Genomic DNA, 18,709 nt, shown 5'->3' with positions numbered 1-18,709 from the left:
CAGAAGTATTCTGTGTTTAATTTAGATTAATTTAGGATATATTGGATTTACAACTTCTCCCTCCCCTGAGTGATAGAATACTGACAAGAGCTACAGCAACTCCACCCTATGACCAGGTTTGTGTGCATCTTTAATTATAGTGTGTCTAATTAACTGAGATATGTTCGTATGTTGGGAAAAGTCTCACAACAAATTCATCAATCATATAAAACCACTGAATGGAATACTTGTTTCATTACAAGTTGTAACCTTTCCAGCATATTTACCGTCACATCCCATCCACACGAGCGACTTAACTGGTATTTCATTTTCTGTATATGCGTGTCTGATCAGAACCAAGGATGTTGTCACATAAATTCACTTTGAGATGAGTTTTCTGATACAATAGAAGTTGGAAGAGGGATATCTTTTTTCATAATGAGGGTTTTCCCACCTGGATTACGAGAAATGATTCATCCTCTTTCAGATCTCTGCGCGTGTGTATATATGTGTGTATTTGTATACGTGCGTGTGGGTGCGTGTTAGGAGGAGGTCTGGGCGTTGGCCCAAGGAGCATCACATCAGTCACAGTCGTGTCAGAGCCTGTCTATGAGCAGGATGATGTCTCTTCCTGTCTTGGCTTTAGGCTGTCTGCATTCACGTCTTGAATGTACTTCAGAATGATTTCACTCAGTAAACAAACACATGCACCTGCACTAAAAGGCCTGACAGAGTAAGAAGCAAGTGATCAAACTGAGATGGTTTTATTTACACCATTAAATACAGAATATCTAATCATTCAAAGGATGGGGAGAAAAAAAGAGGAAAAAAAGAGTGAGAAGAAGCTGGATAACTGGCTATAATCTGTACTGCAGGTTGTGGTTTAGGGAGATGGGTGGGACAAGGGTTTGACGCAATGGCTGTAGGACAGGGCTGATGGTGACACTGCTCACTCAGCATTTCAGCATCTATTTCCTTAGGCCTCTCTTGCTCCTCTTTGATCTGTTGAAAATAAAATAAGGGTCACATGAGGCAGACATCAGGCTTACTTGTTTCATCACAAAAAGCAATGAGAAAGCTGACATTTTCAGGTTGCAGAATCCTCTACAATCCATTCCAAAAATAACAAAGCAAACAGCACATGGCGAGAGACATACACAGCTGCTGCAGAGCTCCTTTAGTGTGTCTGCAACAGGTGTGACAGATGACCTGCCTGCCTCGCTGCCACACCCAGCTATTCAGCCAGCTCACCCAGCTGAAGTAACAGTGCCTGGGGGGGGTGGGGTGGTCATGAGCTTTTGAGGAGAGGAGAGGAGAGCTGGGCCGTGACAGGGAGGGGACAGGGTGGGGTGCTTGCCTGGCCTCAAAATGCCTATCAATTAAAAATGAGTGTTCAAAGGGCGGCTGCAGATCCACTGTGACAGCAAATGCATAGAAGCACCTGATGGTATTCCCTCAACACAACCATATGAAAAAGGACTTTTGCAGTTGCATGTTGTAATCAGTTATAGTTTCTTTACAGCTTAATTGTGACTCTATTACATGTATTCTGTATTGTTAGAACTTGAATTACAAGCCATAATTACTGTTTTTTGTCAACTAGCCTTGCAAGGTTACTTAAACCTTTAAAAAGCAGGCCTGTGCCTGAAACTCTGACATTTGTGCAAAATTTGGCAGTTTGACTTCAGGCAAAAATACAAACTTCACAAAATATTAACCAGCCTTACAAGTCTGGTTCATTAGCCTAACCTTAAAGGCATGGCCGCGGGAGCTAGAATATATATAACTTAAGTTATTACTAACTAAACATATAACTAAAGACTATAATAACTTAAGTTAATTGCCATGTGTTTGGTATGTGCATTGTAATGGGCACTTCGTTTTCTTCTTTAGAGGCTTGCTTTAGCAGCGTCTGCCTGTGTCATGACTGTCACCAGTTAACATGGATGTGTCATCTGAACTTTATACAGCATTAAAATGTGTGACACAGTAAACAAGATGTATATGTGTAAGATACACAGCTTGCAGGATACTTTGGTGGCGTACTGCGATAGATGTTAATTAGTGATTATTTTCCTGTTGCGCCGCAGTTCGAATCCTGTTGCGGGCTTTCATTTGAGTATTTATATTTTGGCCTGTAAGTCTGGTATTACTGACACGGATATATAATGACACGGATAGTCTGGTATTACTGACACGCATAGTTTTATCTCGGCGATGTATTCAATATCTCGCCACGCTTTACAGACACACGGGTGGACCAGCCGAGCTGAAAATGACGAATCTGCGAACGAGATTTGGAGCACAGGAAGTGGGATATGGGAACAAATATCACCAGATAAAATTACCAGCCTCTCCAGCCACCCGACTTCAAATTTCCGGCCAGACGTTTGGAGAAAAAAAAAACTTTAAGTCGTGCATTTAGACCAAGTTGGTTTGCTAAATGGAAGAAGCGTCATTACGTGGCGAAAAAATCTTTTAAGAGGCAGCGGAGGGAAAGCGGTTGATTTTAGTGCCCCTTCACCTTCCTCGAGGAGCTGGACCCAGGCCGTCCTGATGGCCACAGGTGGATTATTATAACTACTGGAGCATATGGCCTGCAGCTCAAGGTAAGTTATTTGGTTTAAGCTGCCGTTGAGCAGTTTAATATTTAGCTGTCAATTACCTTTAACATCACACTGATGTAACTTTGTTGAAAAAATGTGGGCATTTGGATAAGTTCTTGTGTGCCATGCACAATGGCCTTTTGGATATGTGTATTGTAATGTTATGGTATTGTTGTGAGCTATTATTGTTTACTGAGTCCTCTCTTATAGACCTGGCTGCTGTTGTTACTGCTGCAGCTTTTTTGGTGTGTGTGTGTGTATTGTTGTAGGCCCATGTTGTATTTGTAGGGGTTGTATTGTGTGGCTTGGGGGAAAATGCTCCTCCCACTGCAGCACCCAAGCTGGGAGCCCTTGTCTTTTACTGAGGCCATTGAACTTGACAGGTGGAAATAGTGGTTTTGTTAGCCAGGCCACACAGACCGACACATTCTGCACAGGAACAAAGTGTTGATAGCAACACCATGGGTAAGGAGCTGTTTGCCTTCTGCTGGGCGATTCAATTCCTATCAAGGGTCCTGCAATTAGTCAATTAGTTAGACCATGTACATGTTCTGTGAGCAGGCGTCCATGTGGGTGTGCATCTGTGTGAAAAATGTGTGTGGCGTTAGAGAGGGAGGGAGAAAAAAACATCTGATTCAAAGTTCATTCTCACGTTTTCTGATGATCGCTGACACGATTCCTCAGCACATTAATCTGGAACAAAGAAAATATGCAAATATTACTCTAATGACGCCGATCATCAGATCGTGTGTCTTCAAAGATATTTGTTGTGTATATTTGCCCACACACACACCTCATATTTCTGCCTGGAGAACTGGTACTGCAGTTCAAACTTCTCTGCTTCCAGCTCGTACATCCACTCCCACAGCTCATTAGCTTTGTCCCTGAGAGACGAGGGAAAATTACATTGCGTTTTTTATGTAGAGGGATTATTTTCATCACCACATGTGTATCTCTAATTTCCCTTTGAGATTAATAAAGTGTGATTTTATCTTCACACAAAGAGTGTCCCTTACTTAAAAAAATGTTTTTGTGTGTGGTATAATAACATGATATTTCTCCACCTACTTGAGTTTATCCTGGTTCATGTTCTCAATGTCCAGAGATTTGCGTCTTTCACTCAGGATCTTCTTCTTCTTCTCTCTCTCAGTCTGCCTCTTACCGCTCCGTTTCTCTGTCTGTGGGAAATAATTCATGCATCTAGTCTATATCTTTAACCTCTTTGAAACCCCGGCAATAAACCCTCCAGTTGCTCACCAACTTCTGCATGTACCCTCCAAAATGGAGGCTGGTCAGGGTTTTCTTCTTCTTCGCGTCGTCCTCTGCTCTCCTCTTGGCCTCCTCTTCCTCCTTACGGGCTCTCTCCTCCTACATAAACATGGATTGAGAGAGGAAGCAGAAGTGAAATAAAGGCAGCTGTGTAGATTACATTACAGCAGCTGGACTGGGACTCTACCTCAAGACGCTTCTGTCTCTCTTTCTCTCTCTCGCTGCGGATTCTTTGCTGCTCTGCACGTTCAGAACGACGCTTCTCCTGCACAACAAATTATCCCATTTTTAACAGAACTTGAAACAAATCTTAAACTTTATGAGTGTGTGAATAGGTTAACAGTAGATTAGCCATGGTATTTGGCACTCACAATCCTCTCCTTGAGATGAATGAGCTCCTCTTCTTCCTTCTTCCTGCTTTCAAAGTGAACTTCAATCAGAGTCTGAAGCTCCATCAGGTCCTTCTCCATCCTTTTACGATGTATGTCCTACAGAAACGGGGATTTGATGTCTGTGTTTCATGCATTTCCACTTTACAAAAAGACAAGATAAGCTTATTTGTTATTGGTCTCTTTTTATGCTTCCGCACCGGCGACAGCCAGAGCCGAAGGCGTATTTTTCTCGGGTTGTCCGTCCATATGTACGTACATCCGTCCCATTCTAATGGACACGATATCTCAGTAACGCCTGGACAGAACTTTTTCAAATTTGGCACAAATACTCATTTGGACTCGAGGACGAACTGATTAGATTTTGGTGGCTAAAGGTCAAAGGTCAGTGTGACCTCACGAAACACTTTTTAGCCATTACTAAAGACTTCACACAGCAATTATGGCAAATTTCACACAAATGGTTAATGTATTACATGACTCTGGATAAACATGTATCTGATGCAGTCTAAAACTAGTCGGCGTGGCCGAGGCATACAAGCGCGAGGCGTTAGTTCTAGTTTCAACTTCAAACACGAACTCAAGAACATGCTTAATATTGACATACAGTATCCCAGCCTAACATCTGGTGATGTTTAAAATGATATGATATATTGTTAGGCAGAAACCTATCCACAGTATGTACTGTAAGGAAACAGGCAATCCTCTGTTCTCCTCTCGGCTTGTCACTCACATCAAAATCCACCTTCTCTCCATCTGGGATCTTAGGTGGGATGAGGTTTGGCATGATAAATGGCCTAGAGTTTAAAAAAACAAAACAGAGAGTACAGTGAGTTATAGGATAGAGTAAGAAAAAAATGTGGATTAAAAAAGCAAAAATAATCATCAGTCACTGTCACTGTGGATGTCAAATGATAATGAATATAATTAGGAGGTTCAAAGGTGCAAAGAAATTGTCCCTTCAGTCTATGTATGCATGTCTTTGCCTGTAAATGTACATGATGCTCAGAGGCAGATGCTACATGTACTATATATCTATACGTTGTTTGACACAAGGGTTGGGTCTACATTTTTCTTTAGGCGTGAGAATTTAGTGTCGGGGTGATGTGAAATGATTTGGGTTTAGAGTTGAGTTTAGGGTTAAAAGTTAGATGAGAAGTTTGATGCCACTCTCATATCTGCACAGGAAATATGAAAATAATTATCAATGGATTACTATGATACTGAAGCAACCTCAAAAAAGTAATGATTCTCAGACGAGTTCTGAAGTTATAAGGAGTGTTTTCTCCATTTTCAGTCTTTGTGCTAAACTAAGCTAAATGTCTGCTGACGGTAACCTGCAGATTACCGGACATACATGAGAGTGGTATCGAGCTTCTCATCTAACGCTCCGCAAAAAGGAACAAATCATTTCCCCAAAACACTAGAATTATCTCTACAATAAATATTTTGCTTTCTAGAAAAGTCCTGTAAGAATAAATGTGTATGTACATGTCCATGAGTGTTACTCACTTGAATTTTGGTTTGGCTTCCTCCTCTGTGGAGAAAGAAGAAGAAAAATAGAAAGAGAAGACAGAGATGAGCTTGTCCAGACAGCACACACACACACACACACACACACACACACACACACATATACATATCTCATAATAATCCTACAAGGAAATGCCAGCAAGTTATGACAATGGATTCAGTGATACCTGCTTATAATGGCTGAAATTTTAGTTGAGCTGAAAGTTGATCTGTATTTCATTCTGATCCAAGAAAAAACAGATTCATAATGTTCTGGCATTCATTTCGATGCAGTTTAGAGTATCAGTATTACCTTCTCCATCTCCTTCTTCCCCTTCTCCATCTGAAACCAAAACAAAATGCTTAATAGCTTTTACGTGTTTGTGACTGTGTTTCAAAAGAGTAAGTAAAGTGAACTGTAGTGATTTACTGCTGACAGACAAAGTTATATGTCGGTGTGCATGAAAAGAAGAAGACAGACCAAAACAGATCACTGGAAGAATTATGTACTGTTATCTTGTCTGTCTTGGGGTGTGTCAAGTGAAGTGTTGCATGCGTCGTTTATCATTAATAGCACCCTTGAGAGGTGAGCGTTGATCTAGACAAACATGTCTTAATAATAGGCATTAAGCCGCAAAGAAGGTATGGCATCTATGACCTCTGAATGATACTCAACAAACAACAAAAGCCATAAAAACTTTGGCAGTACTCTTTACAGCAGCAGGATTCTAAGTGGTGTTTTTTATTTCAACGAGCTAGGCTACGGCTAGCAGCTGTGTGGGGCTATACTTAGGCAGAGTGCTGCTTTGAGCTCAGTGCTGATGTCAGTATACTAACATGCATACAATGGCAATGTTAACATGCTTAACAGGTGTGGGTGTCAGCATGCTAACATTCGCTGATTCGCACAAAACATAAATTACAGCTGAGGTTGGTGGGAATGCAGGTAGGTTTGCAGGTATTTAGTCATAACATTTTCGATAATTTGAAATTCCGCGGAGCTAAAGGAAAAGTCAAGGGATCTCCAAAGTCAGTAAGATACAACATCTGGGAACCTGGGTACAACATTTCATGGTAATCCATCAGGTAGTAAATGAGATATTTCAGTCTGGACCAAAGTGGCGGACCGACCCAGATTGCCACCCCTTGAACAACACTAGAGGGTTGGCTATAAACCGAACTGGCCGTAGAAACACTGTATTCACAAACCGCTCTGGCGAGGCAAAAAGTCACTTTCTCCTGCCTATTGTTTGTGACACATCAGCTGAGAGCTCACATGTGTGTCATTGGGCGTTTGGAGATTGAAAGCATAGATGAGAATGAATCATGAATGAGAATGATCATCCGTGCAGTTTCATGTGAAGAGACAGGAAAAGGGTGAGAAACGCCTAAACATGGCTGATAAGGTGCGACAGCAATGACCAAATTCTGACTAATTAACAACAGTCTTAGGACTGGGCTCAACAGGAGTCTTGAAGATTACTCTGATCCTGAGTCTGCGTCTGGTGTGACTAAGACAGAGGCAGTGAGACTTTAGAACTGCACACTGTCACATACCAAAGTGAAGTGTGACTGAGATAGCATATCATTTCCCGCCCGTCTGTCTCATGCTTACTGACAGAGTAAATTAATCATCATTACCCTGTTGTCAACACATAACACTACACTGGGAGATTGTCTCACTGAGTAAATGCTGACAGGGTAATGACACTTGACCAAATATCTGTGCTCAAAAACAACCTGGCAACGGTGTTTTCCATCATAAAACCCCTCACCTTGTTCTTCACTGGGCTCCTCCTCTGCAGCAGTTGTGTCTTCTTCCTGCACGGCCTCTGGAAGAGAAGGAAGTTTTCCAGCAAATACTGACATTTCGGTGAGTTAGATTGACACTCACAGGGTGTGATGTTGACACATTGCCACACTCAAACGATCGCTCTTCATTGTCAATCATGTAATTTTTCACGAGCTGTGCCAAAGCTAATTATATACTGTTTTTCTTCCCTCTCTTTTTCCCCTCATTACTGTTTAAGATTTTTGGAGGTGTATCCACATTATGTGAGTGGATGGATGGACTCTGTGGTCCATGGACTCTTGGTTTGTCCAAGCACTATGTTAAACAACCTTGCAGAGAGGGACCACGTGATCAGTTCAGAATGAGCTACCCTCCTCTGGTATTTAAAGCAGGGAACACTCAAGAGCTGGTGAAGTGGTGTGTGTTTGTGCATGTGTGTGTATTTGCGATGCCGCCAAACTCTCTCAGCCCCCTGACTTGAGGTCTTCAAGCTCATGTGATAGGGAATTTAAAAACAAAATTGCTCCCACGAGTTCATGAGCAGAGAGAACTTTAGAGAGAGAGAGAGAGAGAGAGCAGAACTATCCCAAATATATGATCCAGTCAGGTGACACTTTCCGAAATATCTCCATTACTGACAGCAAAACAGAGACTGACTTTGATAGCTTACAGTGCTAATCCAGAAAAGTCTGATCAGTGATAGTTGTAGCTATGAAGGACAAAAACTGACTTTATTAAAATAAATAAACATATTAAATGTGTTTCATAATTTCTCTACATTTGCATGTTACATTTTCTATTTCTAAATATTTCCTTATAGTTATGTCTGTATTTCAGTGTCTGTATAAATGTACATATATATGGTAGAAATATATTTCTTTATGTGTTCATTTATTATTTAGTTGGTTATTTAAGCATTTATTTATCTATTTTGTCCCCCATTGACACAAATCACCTTGGTGTGACATTGCTTGCCAAATGTTAATTGGATATTATTAAGTATTATTTCTCATTAATACTTGGATATTAGAACCCAGAATAGTCTGCAAGAACATTTTATTTATTCTTCAAATTGAATTTTGAACCACAATCTTTATGACCAGTTAGTGTGTCATCACACTAGATTGTCACTGATTGAAGGGGAAAAAATGTCACCAAAATCATCCGGATAATTGCTGTCTATGGAGTATTTCCAGCAAATATTTTCAGCCCAAAGCTCAAGCAGTACCTTCCTCTGCCTCCTCCTCCTCCTCCTCCTCCTCCTGCTCCTCCACCTCCTCCTCTACCTCCTGCTCCTCTGCTGAGCAAAGCACAGGTCTTGTTAGTTCAGCCAGCCAGCTAGCAAAGCAGCCAGCAGCATTCAGACACACACGAAGAAAGGAATAATAAGCAAACAAACTTCTTTGAAAGTTTGGGGAGATAAAGCATGACTAATTTAAACATAATCATTCAGCAATGTCAGCCATAGCTATCGTAGTTTAACCACAAGCAGCCTGACAGTCGGGACAAACCGCATCTACCAGGCCATCTGTTGCTCTGGTAAATGGCATTTTGATGTTGTAGAACAATGATAAAAAACCATTTGTGGATGACACAGAGCTTCATTTATGCCAGCGCTAAAGCTGTACTGTGAAGTTAATGGGTTCCATACCTTCAGCCTCCTCTTCTGAATCAGGCAGCCAGGGAGATATATACACACACACACACACACACACACACACACACACACACACACACACACACACACACACACACACACACACACACACACACACACACACACACACATACATATATATATACAGAAGGAATTAACAAATGTAATCACAAACTGACAAATGTGGTTTATAGTAACTCATGTTAACACACACAGCTACTTTTGCTATGATACCACTAATGATAGAGGTAATTACAAACAAAAGAAGCAGAAAGGAAGCGGGAAATTACCTTCAATACCCTGAACAAATAACTTTTTTTTTTTTTACATTCTGCAGATTTTCCAAGAAAAATGTAGCCACTGCAATCTTTGACTCGACAGGGAACACACTGTGTTGCACTGTGATAAGCCTCAGACATTAGGAAAAGAAAAAAGCAGACACCCTTTAATTTTGTAGAGCTCTACGTTGCTCATTCACATTGTAGAGATGACTATGTCCCTACCTAAAGCTGGAAACTGCATGCTGAGTTAACAAACTTCACTCACAGGAGATATAACGACCATGCCTTTACATTCCTTTTAAATCCAGTTTATACTGTGTGAAGCATATCATAGCATCGGGTTACTATATTAAGCTTCGTGGATTATGTAAAGAAAACATTTGTCTCAACAACATGCGTTTAGTTTTAAAAGTTGAGTGTCTGTCAGGGTTGATAGTGAACATGGTGAGTCGAGTTCTTACCTTCCACCACCCTGTGAAATTCAAACACATATATGCATTATTATTATTTTGACCCAAGGCACAAATGCATATAATAGCATACAGCCGTCATTGCAGTAGATGTAAAGAAAACGAAAGTTGTCTGTACTTGTATAGTTATATAACAGGGTGTATGGTGTATTCAAGCAGAGACAGTTTCTCTTTTGTGTGACACGTGAAAATAAAAACGAGGTTCAAACCTACTCCTCATACTCCTCCACCACTTCCTCGTTGTCCGACATGGCAGCGAGCGTCCAGGTGTGCCGCAGTGGATCTGAACATTAAACAGACGCCATAAGTTCTCCTTAGAAATCATGTTCCCCCTTACACTCTGACCACTTCTTTACACTAACGTTTTACAGTGCACATAGTTTTATCTTCTTGCACAATCAGTGACACTTACCTAGAGATCAGACGGACTGATGGAGAAAGAAAGCTGATGGAGAGACTCAATGTGCAGCAGAGGAGAGGTGCTCGCTTTTCTCTGACAGGAACGTGAGGTGAGGTGAGTCTCAGAGGGCAAGGGGACTGACTGCGGGCTGGGGAAAGAGGCTTTAGGACCCCTTGTTGTGTTATTAATAAACTTTTTAGATAGCATGTACTCTTCATTATCACCACTCCCAAAAAAGGTCGCTGTGTGTGCACGGCTGTGGGGTTGCAGTGCCAAAACGATCCAGATAAGCCCGCAGCTCCCAGACAATGATTCATGCACACGCACAAAAACACACAAACACAGGCTGAGGCACTTAACCATGTATGGCATCTTGCCACTGACAAAACACAGGCGCACAACTCTTATCTACACTCTCCCTCCTCTGAGATAGGTGATGTACAAATGCATTTTACGACCACACGCTGTTTCTGTGTTGTGTGAGTGAGCAATTAAAATAAATGGCAGACATATGTAGGAAAACGTTTTTATTCCTTAGGCAGTCAGCATCTTGCCCATAAACAGATTAGACAAAAAACGTACAATTAAAACTCCAGAATTCCCACTACTGTTATTTAATAAACACGAGCTTTAAGACCTTCACCTGTTTAAAGTGCTTGAAAAAAAAAATTACACAAAGTTAAGGCAAATGGTTGAAGAGTTTTAAAACAAATATGTCACTGCCCTTTCTCTTTTCTATCACTTCCCTTCTGTATACTTTGCTTTTTACTCCTTCCTTCCAAGCCTCCTAATTTTAAAAGCAGATTCCTCACCTTCAGTCTTTTAAAGCCACAACTCAGCTCACTTTTTTTTTCCTGATTCTCTCATCTGTTCCTCCTGTGTGCTGTGGCAGTGACCAAAAAAAAACAAACCAAAAAACCAACAACAAAAACTTATAAAGCCTGAAGAAGCAATCAGTCAGTCATGGCATCCATTAATCTTCCAGTTCTCGCTGTCTCCTCTCGCTGCCGCCATTTTCTTAATCCTGTGAATAAGGGCACAGAAATTATTGCTCAAGAAATACCTTTTGATTCCATATTTGATGATAAAGTTATGTCAAAGTCGTTGGCATCTTTAGATCTGCTTCATTTAGATGATGTTACAACTGTTTTCATAGTGTCCAGACAAATAAGTATCACTGTATGTTACTGTGTGCAGTGTGGTGCAGTAATCCTACCTGTTGGACATGTTTTCACTTATAGATTTTTCCAGGGCTGGCCTTTGAGACACAGTCCTCCCCTCTGTTCTCGAACAGGCTCTTCTTACTGGTGATGTCCACATGTCTCAAGTCCTATAAATAGAAAATAGAACAAATGATCACACTTTTTTCTAAAAGGAAATCAACCCCCGACGCAGCAGTAAAACACCATATACTCTGTATACATAAAACAAGATGCGCTTATATCTGATATCCCTAAGATGAATTTCTCTCTGAAAATTAACAACCACAAAGATCTTGAACTTATTTGAAATTATTAAACTATTAAACTTTTAACACAAACTTCTGAAGTTAAGGCAACTGGATATCTCAGCTAAAGTCTCTAATCACCACAAGTCAACCATCCCCCATGACAACAGAAGAGAGTCAGAACGAGGATAGCGATAGAAAATGAGTGTAAAATGTAAAACTCATCGAAGGTAAGCAGCACAAACAGATAAAAAGCATCCTGCTCAGGACACTGAGGCACATGTAACTGACAGAGTACTGCTGCCCTCTAGCTGCTTCTACACCTGTTTAACTTTTTTTTACATGATGCAGTTTCAGTAGATATGCTGCAATGCAAATAGCCTGAGTAATAGGTGACTGTACAGTAGGACTGTGTGAAGGCCCGGCTTGGTTGGACTTGTTGAGCCAGCGGTTGATCCGGTCCGACATTCCTGATGCGAAGCTCCTGAATTCCTGTTAACACCAGAGATGCCAAATAATTACAGCTCATTCGTGCTAATAGTAACATTACATGTTAACTGAAGTTGAAGTTTAACTATTTTATAACTATTAATAATGTGTGTTTAACAGTTTATAGCTACCCTTGTAAACTTGTAAAAGTGTTCCTTACTCAAAATCCCCTGTTGTTGTTATTATTATGTTTATTTGTTTCATTTGTATTATTTTATATTGTGTATTTGTTAATCTTCGTTATATTTACAGTATGTCATTTTGAATAGTATGCCTACTGTGTTTTGTTGTCATTACTAAGAATCAAAATGCACATGTGCATCTAATGCAGAACATGAAGTGAGCAATGAGTTTACCTGTCTGGAAACTCCAGGGCTGGTGGGGGCCGCTTCCTGCTGCTCCTTCTCGAAGAGACCTCTCTTCCTGGACACCTCCTCCAGCAGGAACAGGGTCCTCTGGGTCACGTCTGGAGATCGCGTCATTTCTGATTTCTACACAAATACAGGAAGCAGAGTCCAGAGAATACACCATGGGTAATACTGTCGGTTGATGACGAGGATGATTGTTACTCCTGCTGCATTGGAAGGCCGAGCTGTGATGTTCTGTGTGCTGAGAGTCTGACCTGTGCAGCCTGAGCCAGTCTCTCCATCTTCTCCTGGATGGACCTGGATGAAATCCTCTGCCTAGAGCTGGACCAACACAACATAACGCACGTAAGCACTCGTCCGGCTGTACTGACTCGCTTTGACTGAAATCAAACTAGAAATGGAACAGAAAAACCAGCTCACCTCCTCGTGAAAGATGACGGTTTGTCTTCATCTTCATTTTGGTCCTGGTCCTAACCCCAGGATATTTAATATGAGATACACTCTAAATCATGTATGTGCAACTTTAAAACAAATGTCGTTCACATCTTTATCATCTTTTTTTTTCATATTTTCTTTTACAGACGCTAAAAGAATATCTTCATGTTCAAGGTGCAGATGTGATGAAATACAGTAAATCTCACTAAGAAATTGGAGCTGAGAAATAAGCCTGAAATACCACTATATACTGGAGTGATTATTTGATCATTTATAACTGTTTGCTGATATTCAGTTTTGTGCATTATTTTAATGATTGATTAAAGTGCTATACAAAATAACTGCTTATAATTGTTACTATTATTATCATTATTATTTTTTATTTTAACATCAGGTGAACGTAAATTCTTATCTTACTGTGTTGGATTCAAACTTCTTGGTGGCCATCCTCACACTCGCACTAAAACAGAACGAAACCATTTGCATTTAACTAAAGGTAAACAGACACAAAGTGACTCGAAGTAAAAGCAAAGATGTTTCCTTACCTCCTCTGCAGCGGTGCACTCTCTTCTTCTTTCTTCTTCATCATCTGTGGAGGACCAAGAGTGAGACAAGCGTGTGTGTGTTAGCAGACCGTGCAGCCGTCCAAATGTCAGAAGCTCATGGCCAGCACAGTCATCATCCTCTCTCTTGTGATGTGCTCAGGTTGTTAACAAAGGAGCCAGTCAGCAGTCACAGTTGGTAAATATTGCTTCAGCTATTAGCATAAGCCCAAAGCTTGAGAGGCACAAGCAAATCATCCTCAACTGATAGTCTGACATGTGATACAAGATTAAATCGTGTTTTTAACAGTCAAATAGGCAAAAGTTAATGTTGGCGTTTCCTTGGAACAACATGTCCATGCATGTTTGTGTGTGTGTGTGTGTGTGTGTGCGTTTGCTTGATGCGTGTTACCCTGAAAGATATAGTCCTGGAACTCTGTCTGACGAAGGCAGGTTTGGTCGTCTGTTGGTGGTTGGAGAGAGAGCCATCCTCGCTGGTCTGAGATAAAGTAAAATAACTTGAACTTCACTGCTACACACAGACGGGACTGTTCCCAGTCAGAGGGAGGTGCAGGTCCCTCTGAACATCTACTCTACCCTTCAAAAACGGTACTATATATCAGCTGCAGGTTCCAACTATGGAGCCAATACTAGGTTGTTATTATTGGCTCAAAGAATGTGACTGTCACTCGTCTAACACTGGATGGTGCTGTTGTTTTATTGAATGATTAAGCAGCTGCGTCAGCGCTTTGCAAGCACTTTGACAAGCAAAACATGAAGCACAGATAGTTATGCTGTAAATGATGTCATCTGACAGGGCATTTATATGTGTGTGTGTGTGTGTGTGTGTGTGTGTGTGTGTGTGTTAAACTACCTCCTGTGTGTGTCCGTTCTGAACAGGGCTTTGGGCTCCTCTGGGAGAGGGGCTCTGACAGGGCGATGGCCAGTGTTCTCGAGGTGACAGAGGGGTGGTCGGAGAGCAAGGGCTCATGGGAGTTGTGCGCCCGCTGAAAGAAGGACTCTTGTCGAGTGAGATGGACACAGAACTGCAACAGCGGAAATGCAAGTGAGCCAAAAAGGTCAGTTGAAGATGTGCATGAGAAAGCAGCCAGTGATCCAGGACAAACTCAGAGTAAAGCAGCAGAGTATTAAAAGTCTTTACTGCGACCTGTTCACCGGTCTGCTTCTGAAATCTCATTCTTGTACGATCTATCTCTACTCCTCCAGAGCTATTAAAGTTCAACATGTCAAAACACTCTTGAACAGATCATAACTTTTTGACCTCTTAGACTAACAGGCTGGCAACATCATTAACCATCATAAGTGATATAAAACAGGTTCATGAAATCTCTCTTTAGACCAGGCCTCTGTTTTTGTTCACAGAGGTTCAAAGAAACTCAAGCAGCACAAAAGTCAGGCAGGAGGAGCCAGAGTCACAGCAGGACATCGTAATGCTTTAAACCAATAAAATGATTCTACAGAGAGCCAGAGAAGCCAGGCTGCCTCACTGTTATCCCAACTTTTTAGACAATATTTTCACCTGCTATCTTGCCAGTTGATCATGATAAGACAGAGGTCTGTGCGCATGTGAGATTGCATTAAACACTGTATATACTGCATTAATACCCAGGTTTATTAAATTTCCAAAAACCATATTTAGAATTTAGAAATTTGACATTTCAATCTAAATGAATATGTCTTTTTATGGACTGGTTTGTAAGCACATGTGGTTGCCTTCATACAGTTGATTATTTAAACAATAAACTAAGACATAAAGTATTTTCAATTTTACTTTGGTTTCTTTTTCATCAGTACGACATTGTTCTCTGCTGCTGTGTAATTAGTTTCCTTGTGGGGAATCAATAACCCTTATCTTATCATTAAAAACTGTTTGATCTATATTGGGGATAAGCTCCCAGTCACTGCCAAGCAAAAAGAAGAACAACAGAAAGTTCTGCTTGTTAACCTGACAAACTTGCGAGCCGGGTTGGACGATGGCTTGGGATCAGGGTCTGTGTTCGGCGACTCGCCGTTTTCGTGCTAACAAAGAAACATAGAGTAGAGACAATCAACATGAGCACACAGCATACAGGCTTTTGTACAGAGCCACCTGAGACACACCTTGCATTACATAACGTTGCACTGTTATGGCCTTATTTGCAGATACACTGAATTAAAGCCACCAGAGAGTGTAATAAAAGATAAAGTTCAAATTATGACCTTAAACACACCTTATCAAAGTTTTATAGATGGTTTGCATGCTCTATTGATTCGCTGGAAGAGTGTAAGTCCAGCAAAATGACAGGAGATGAATATACAAACAGTATTTGCCTCCATTTCCTCATATTGTATTATTATATATAGATATATATTATCTGTGTAATGCACACTGAGTCTTTCCATGTTGACAGAAAACATAAGAGTAACATCTTTTCCTGAGGCGACAGGAGTTGGTTGTTGTTTTAGAATCTAGAAAAACATTAACGTGACTCTCTCCGTGTGGGGTAACAGTTAACTGTGATTAACCACACTGCAGGGTTACACTGTTGTTATGACTCAGTGAGGCATTCATAGCTTGAATTTTGAGTGAAGGTCTGTTGACCTTTTGTCTAACTGTCTTGACAAAGGATTTGTCTGTGAAGTGAAGGAACATCATGGTGAGTCACTGCACATCATTTTTAGAAATGGCAGTGTCAGTCAGTCCACCACTTTGGTCCAGACTGAAATATCTCAACAACTATTGGATGGATTGTTATGAAATTTTTTTGCACAGACATTCAAGGTGCCCAGAAGGTGAATCCTAATGAGTTTTGTGATTTCCTGACCTTTTGCTCTATCACCCACCAGCAGGAAAAGTTTTCACTCATCCCATGAAATATTGTAACATCCACCACAGAGATTTGAACAAAATGCTGTACAGATGTTGATGGTTACCAGATGATTTACCCGAATGACTTTGGTGAGCCTCTGACTTTTCAACTCGCGCCGTCGTCAGATCAAAAGGTCAATTTGTTCAATACTTTCGTTTATTAACACATGCTTGCAAAACTAATACTCCTATCATACCCTCCCATCAGCCTCAGTTGTACTTTGTGATTTGTTGTGCTTGTTGTCATATGATAACCATATAACCATAACTTTAAATAAATGGCAAACTGTTTTGCTTTGCTTTGCTGAAAGGAAACGAGTGATTCCAGTCTTACTGGTCTGTTTGTGGTGTTAGTGCTGCTGCTGCTGCTGCTGCTGCTGTTTCTGCTGCTGGGACTGTAAGAGGCTGGCTTTTGGGGTGGTTGTGGTTTGGATGTGGTTTTCACAGAGGGAATCACGCTGCCCTGCTCCTCATCCAAGTCTCCTAGTAACTCCACCCTGGCGTCCCCTGCTCCCACTCCCGCTCCTCCTCCTCCTCCTCTGCTAGCCTCCGCTTCATCCTCCCATTCCTCTTTTTGTCGTCTCAGCGTCTCCACATGTCTCATCCGCCGCCTTTCGTCACGGACTCGCAGCATCTCTACGAAGTCCAGCTGTATTTGCTCCACACTGGAAATAAATACACACGTGTGAATGACCGGCACGTATATGATGGTTCATCTCTGGAGAGAGGTGGAAGGACCTGTCTGTCCTGTGTCTGATCAGGTTTCTTTAATGAAAGGCTCTACAGTTCCTTTCTCTCTTTGAAGACTGCTTCTGCTCCAGGTACTCAGCTGGAGGTGTGTTTGACAGCCTTTCATATTTTGTATGCATGATATCAGGTTTTTTCCATGTGTTTGAAAAGTATACAGATGACATACTCCCATAGGGCAAAAGTGTAAGAATCCTCTCTCTCTGCTTCTGAAATCCAACCACTGAAAGGTGGCACCATCAAAGACCTAGCAGCTTCCCTATGGCCCTCTTACATAGCAGAAACAAAGAGAAAAAGAAAGCTGGAGAGAATAAAACAGAAAGAGAGATAGATGTAAAAACAAGCAGAGAGAGGAAGAGCAGAGAAAGTCTAGAAAGTCTACAAATCAAGCTCTGGCAAGTATGTTACTAAATGGTGAGAATAACCTGCTGAGGCCCTGGGACGTCTCACTTGTGGAGTCCGTCCCGAAGGCGCTGTCGCTGGTGGTCGCGTCTCTAGGTGCATCTGGGTCAGCGGTGCTGCTTGAGCCCTTCTCCCTCCTCCTCTTCTCCCTCTCCACCTCCTCCTCGTCCTCCATTGTCCACTGGCGTGCCAGGCTGAGGGCAGAGTCATAATGCACGCAGGGGAATATAATAATCGGCAAACGAGAACATAAAACAGAAAATGAAACAAAGGCCTGAAAAGAATGAAGATTCACATGGCGATCAGTCAGACAATCAGTCTGCTTTCATGACATGAATCCAGGGAGCTGTTTGTTTTGGTAGTTGAAAATCAGAGATTACAGTTACAATAACTGTTACACAAAACCTGCTGTACTTGTTCATCAACTGTTTTACTAGCAAAGTCACAGTTGGCCTCTTGTCTAAGCAACTGTAAATCAACTATTCAGTCGAGTACTATGCATCATGTCTGGAGAAAACACAGCATTTATTAGTGTATTGTTGCAGGCAGTGCAGCAAAGGGGTGGTGTTATTCAGGAGTAAGACGTTTTAAGTAATCCAGTTGTTTCTACACTTTAACTGTGACATTAGAGCTTATAATTCTAACATCAAAGAAGAGGTAGAAGTGCCTGTAGCAACGTTAGTAATGACACCAACGGAAATAGAAAATAGCACAATGGTATTGTAGGCTCACTTGGCTGCTGACTACAGATAGTACAAAGTCCAATAAATTATTATATATATAATTTTTACTCAAGACAGGATGCAAGAGAGAAGTCAGATCAGTGAATAAAGTTCAACTCCACAATGTCTACTGCCAAAAAGCAGCAGCTGCAGAGGGTGTCATACTCTGTAACAAAACTCAAAGTGCCAGCAGTAATCTTACCTGGACAGAGCCGACCAGTTTTTCCGACTGATGGACATGTTGGACCAAACGGAATAGAATAAATTAAGTTTCCAGGTTCACTTCACTCACAGACAGGAACAAGTGGACTGACTGGCACTCTGAGGGAGGCA

The 18,709-nt window shown here is 41.3% G+C and overlaps 2 protein-coding genes across 6 annotated transcripts; both read right to left on the bottom strand.

Moving 5' to 3' along the window:
* Nucleotides 1–727: 727 nt before the first annotated feature.
* On the bottom strand, nt 728–10,504 carry tnnt2 (troponin T2, cardiac type). Of its 3 annotated transcripts, none has more exons than XM_022741444.1 (15): nt 10,368–10,504; nt 10,169–10,238; nt 9,947–9,957; nt 9,199–9,210; nt 7,531–7,587; nt 6,069–6,098; nt 5,756–5,780; nt 4,977–5,040; nt 4,226–4,342; nt 4,042–4,119; nt 3,843–3,953; nt 3,654–3,763; nt 3,379–3,469; nt 3,238–3,278; nt 728–981 (listed from the first exon to the last, which is right to left on the bottom strand). In XM_022741444.1, the coding sequence occupies exons 2-15, from the start codon at nt 10,204–10,206 to the stop codon at nt 948–950; spliced, it is 819 nt and encodes a 272-aa protein (XP_022597165.1). In that variant the 5' UTR covers nt 10,207–10,238; nt 10,368–10,504; the 3' UTR covers nt 728–947. The 3 variants fall into 3 exon arrangements, with proteins under 3 accessions (XP_022597165.1, XP_022597164.1, XP_022597166.1); XM_022741443.1 differs by having other exon boundaries at nt 9,199–9,213; nt 10,368–10,503; XM_022741445.1 differs by lacking the exon at nt 9,199–9,210 and having other exon boundaries at nt 10,368–10,503.
* Nucleotides 10,505–10,865: 361 nt separating this feature from the next.
* Nucleotides 10,866–18,709, bottom strand: lad1 (ladinin 1). 3 transcript variants are annotated; one of them, XM_022741424.1, is made up of 14 exons: nt 18,579–18,709; nt 17,678–17,848; nt 16,840–17,170; nt 15,603–15,676; nt 14,511–14,682; nt 14,049–14,135; nt 13,640–13,683; nt 13,512–13,554; nt 13,080–13,129; nt 12,914–12,980; nt 12,648–12,782; nt 12,205–12,294; nt 11,572–11,685; nt 10,866–11,379 (listed from the first exon to the last, which is right to left on the bottom strand). In XM_022741424.1, the coding sequence occupies exons 1-13, from the start codon at nt 18,614–18,616 to the stop codon at nt 11,587–11,589; spliced, it is 1,401 nt and encodes a 466-aa protein (XP_022597145.1). In that variant the 5' UTR covers nt 18,617–18,709; the 3' UTR covers nt 10,866–11,379; nt 11,572–11,586. The 3 variants fall into 3 exon arrangements, with proteins under 3 accessions (XP_022597145.1, XP_022597146.1, XP_022597147.1); XM_022741425.1 differs by having other exon boundaries at nt 14,511–14,643; XM_022741426.1 differs by lacking the exon at nt 14,049–14,135.

Source organism: Seriola dumerili, unplaced genomic scaffold (assembly GCF_002260705.1).
Source record: "Seriola dumerili isolate Sdu_G_001 unplaced genomic scaffold, Sdu_1.0 BDQW01000056.1, whole genome shotgun sequence".
Taxonomy (NCBI): domain Eukaryota; kingdom Metazoa; phylum Chordata; class Actinopteri; order Carangiformes; family Carangidae; genus Seriola; species Seriola dumerili.
This window is presented reverse-complemented; position numbering and strand designations above follow the sequence as displayed.

Bases quoted from the DNA above. Each gene is read 5' to 3' on its own strand.
- lad1 (XM_022741424.1), bottom strand. From the start codon at position 18,616: ATGTCCATCAGTCGGAAAAACTGGTCGGCTCTGTCCAG. The intron at 14,683-15,602 runs GTTAACAAGCAG...CCGCTGTTGCAG, and splicing joins CCGGCTCGCAAGTTTGTCAG to TTCTGTGTCCATCTCACTCG. The intron at 13,684-14,048 runs GTAACACGCATC...GGTCCTCCACAG, and splicing joins CCAGGACTATATCTTTCAGG to ATGATGAAGAAGAAAGAAGA.
- tnnt2 (XM_022741443.1), bottom strand. From the start codon at position 10,206: ATGTCGGACAACGAGGAAGTGGTGGAGGAGTATGAGGA. The intron at 3,764-3,842 runs GTGAGCAACTGG...TATTTCCCACAG, and splicing joins GAGGGTACATGCAGAAGTTG to ACAGAGAAACGGAGCGGTAA. The intron at 3,279-3,378 runs GTGTGTGTGTGG...TCTTTGTTCCAG, and splicing joins TCTCCAGGCAGAAATATGAG to ATTAATGTGCTGAGGAATCG.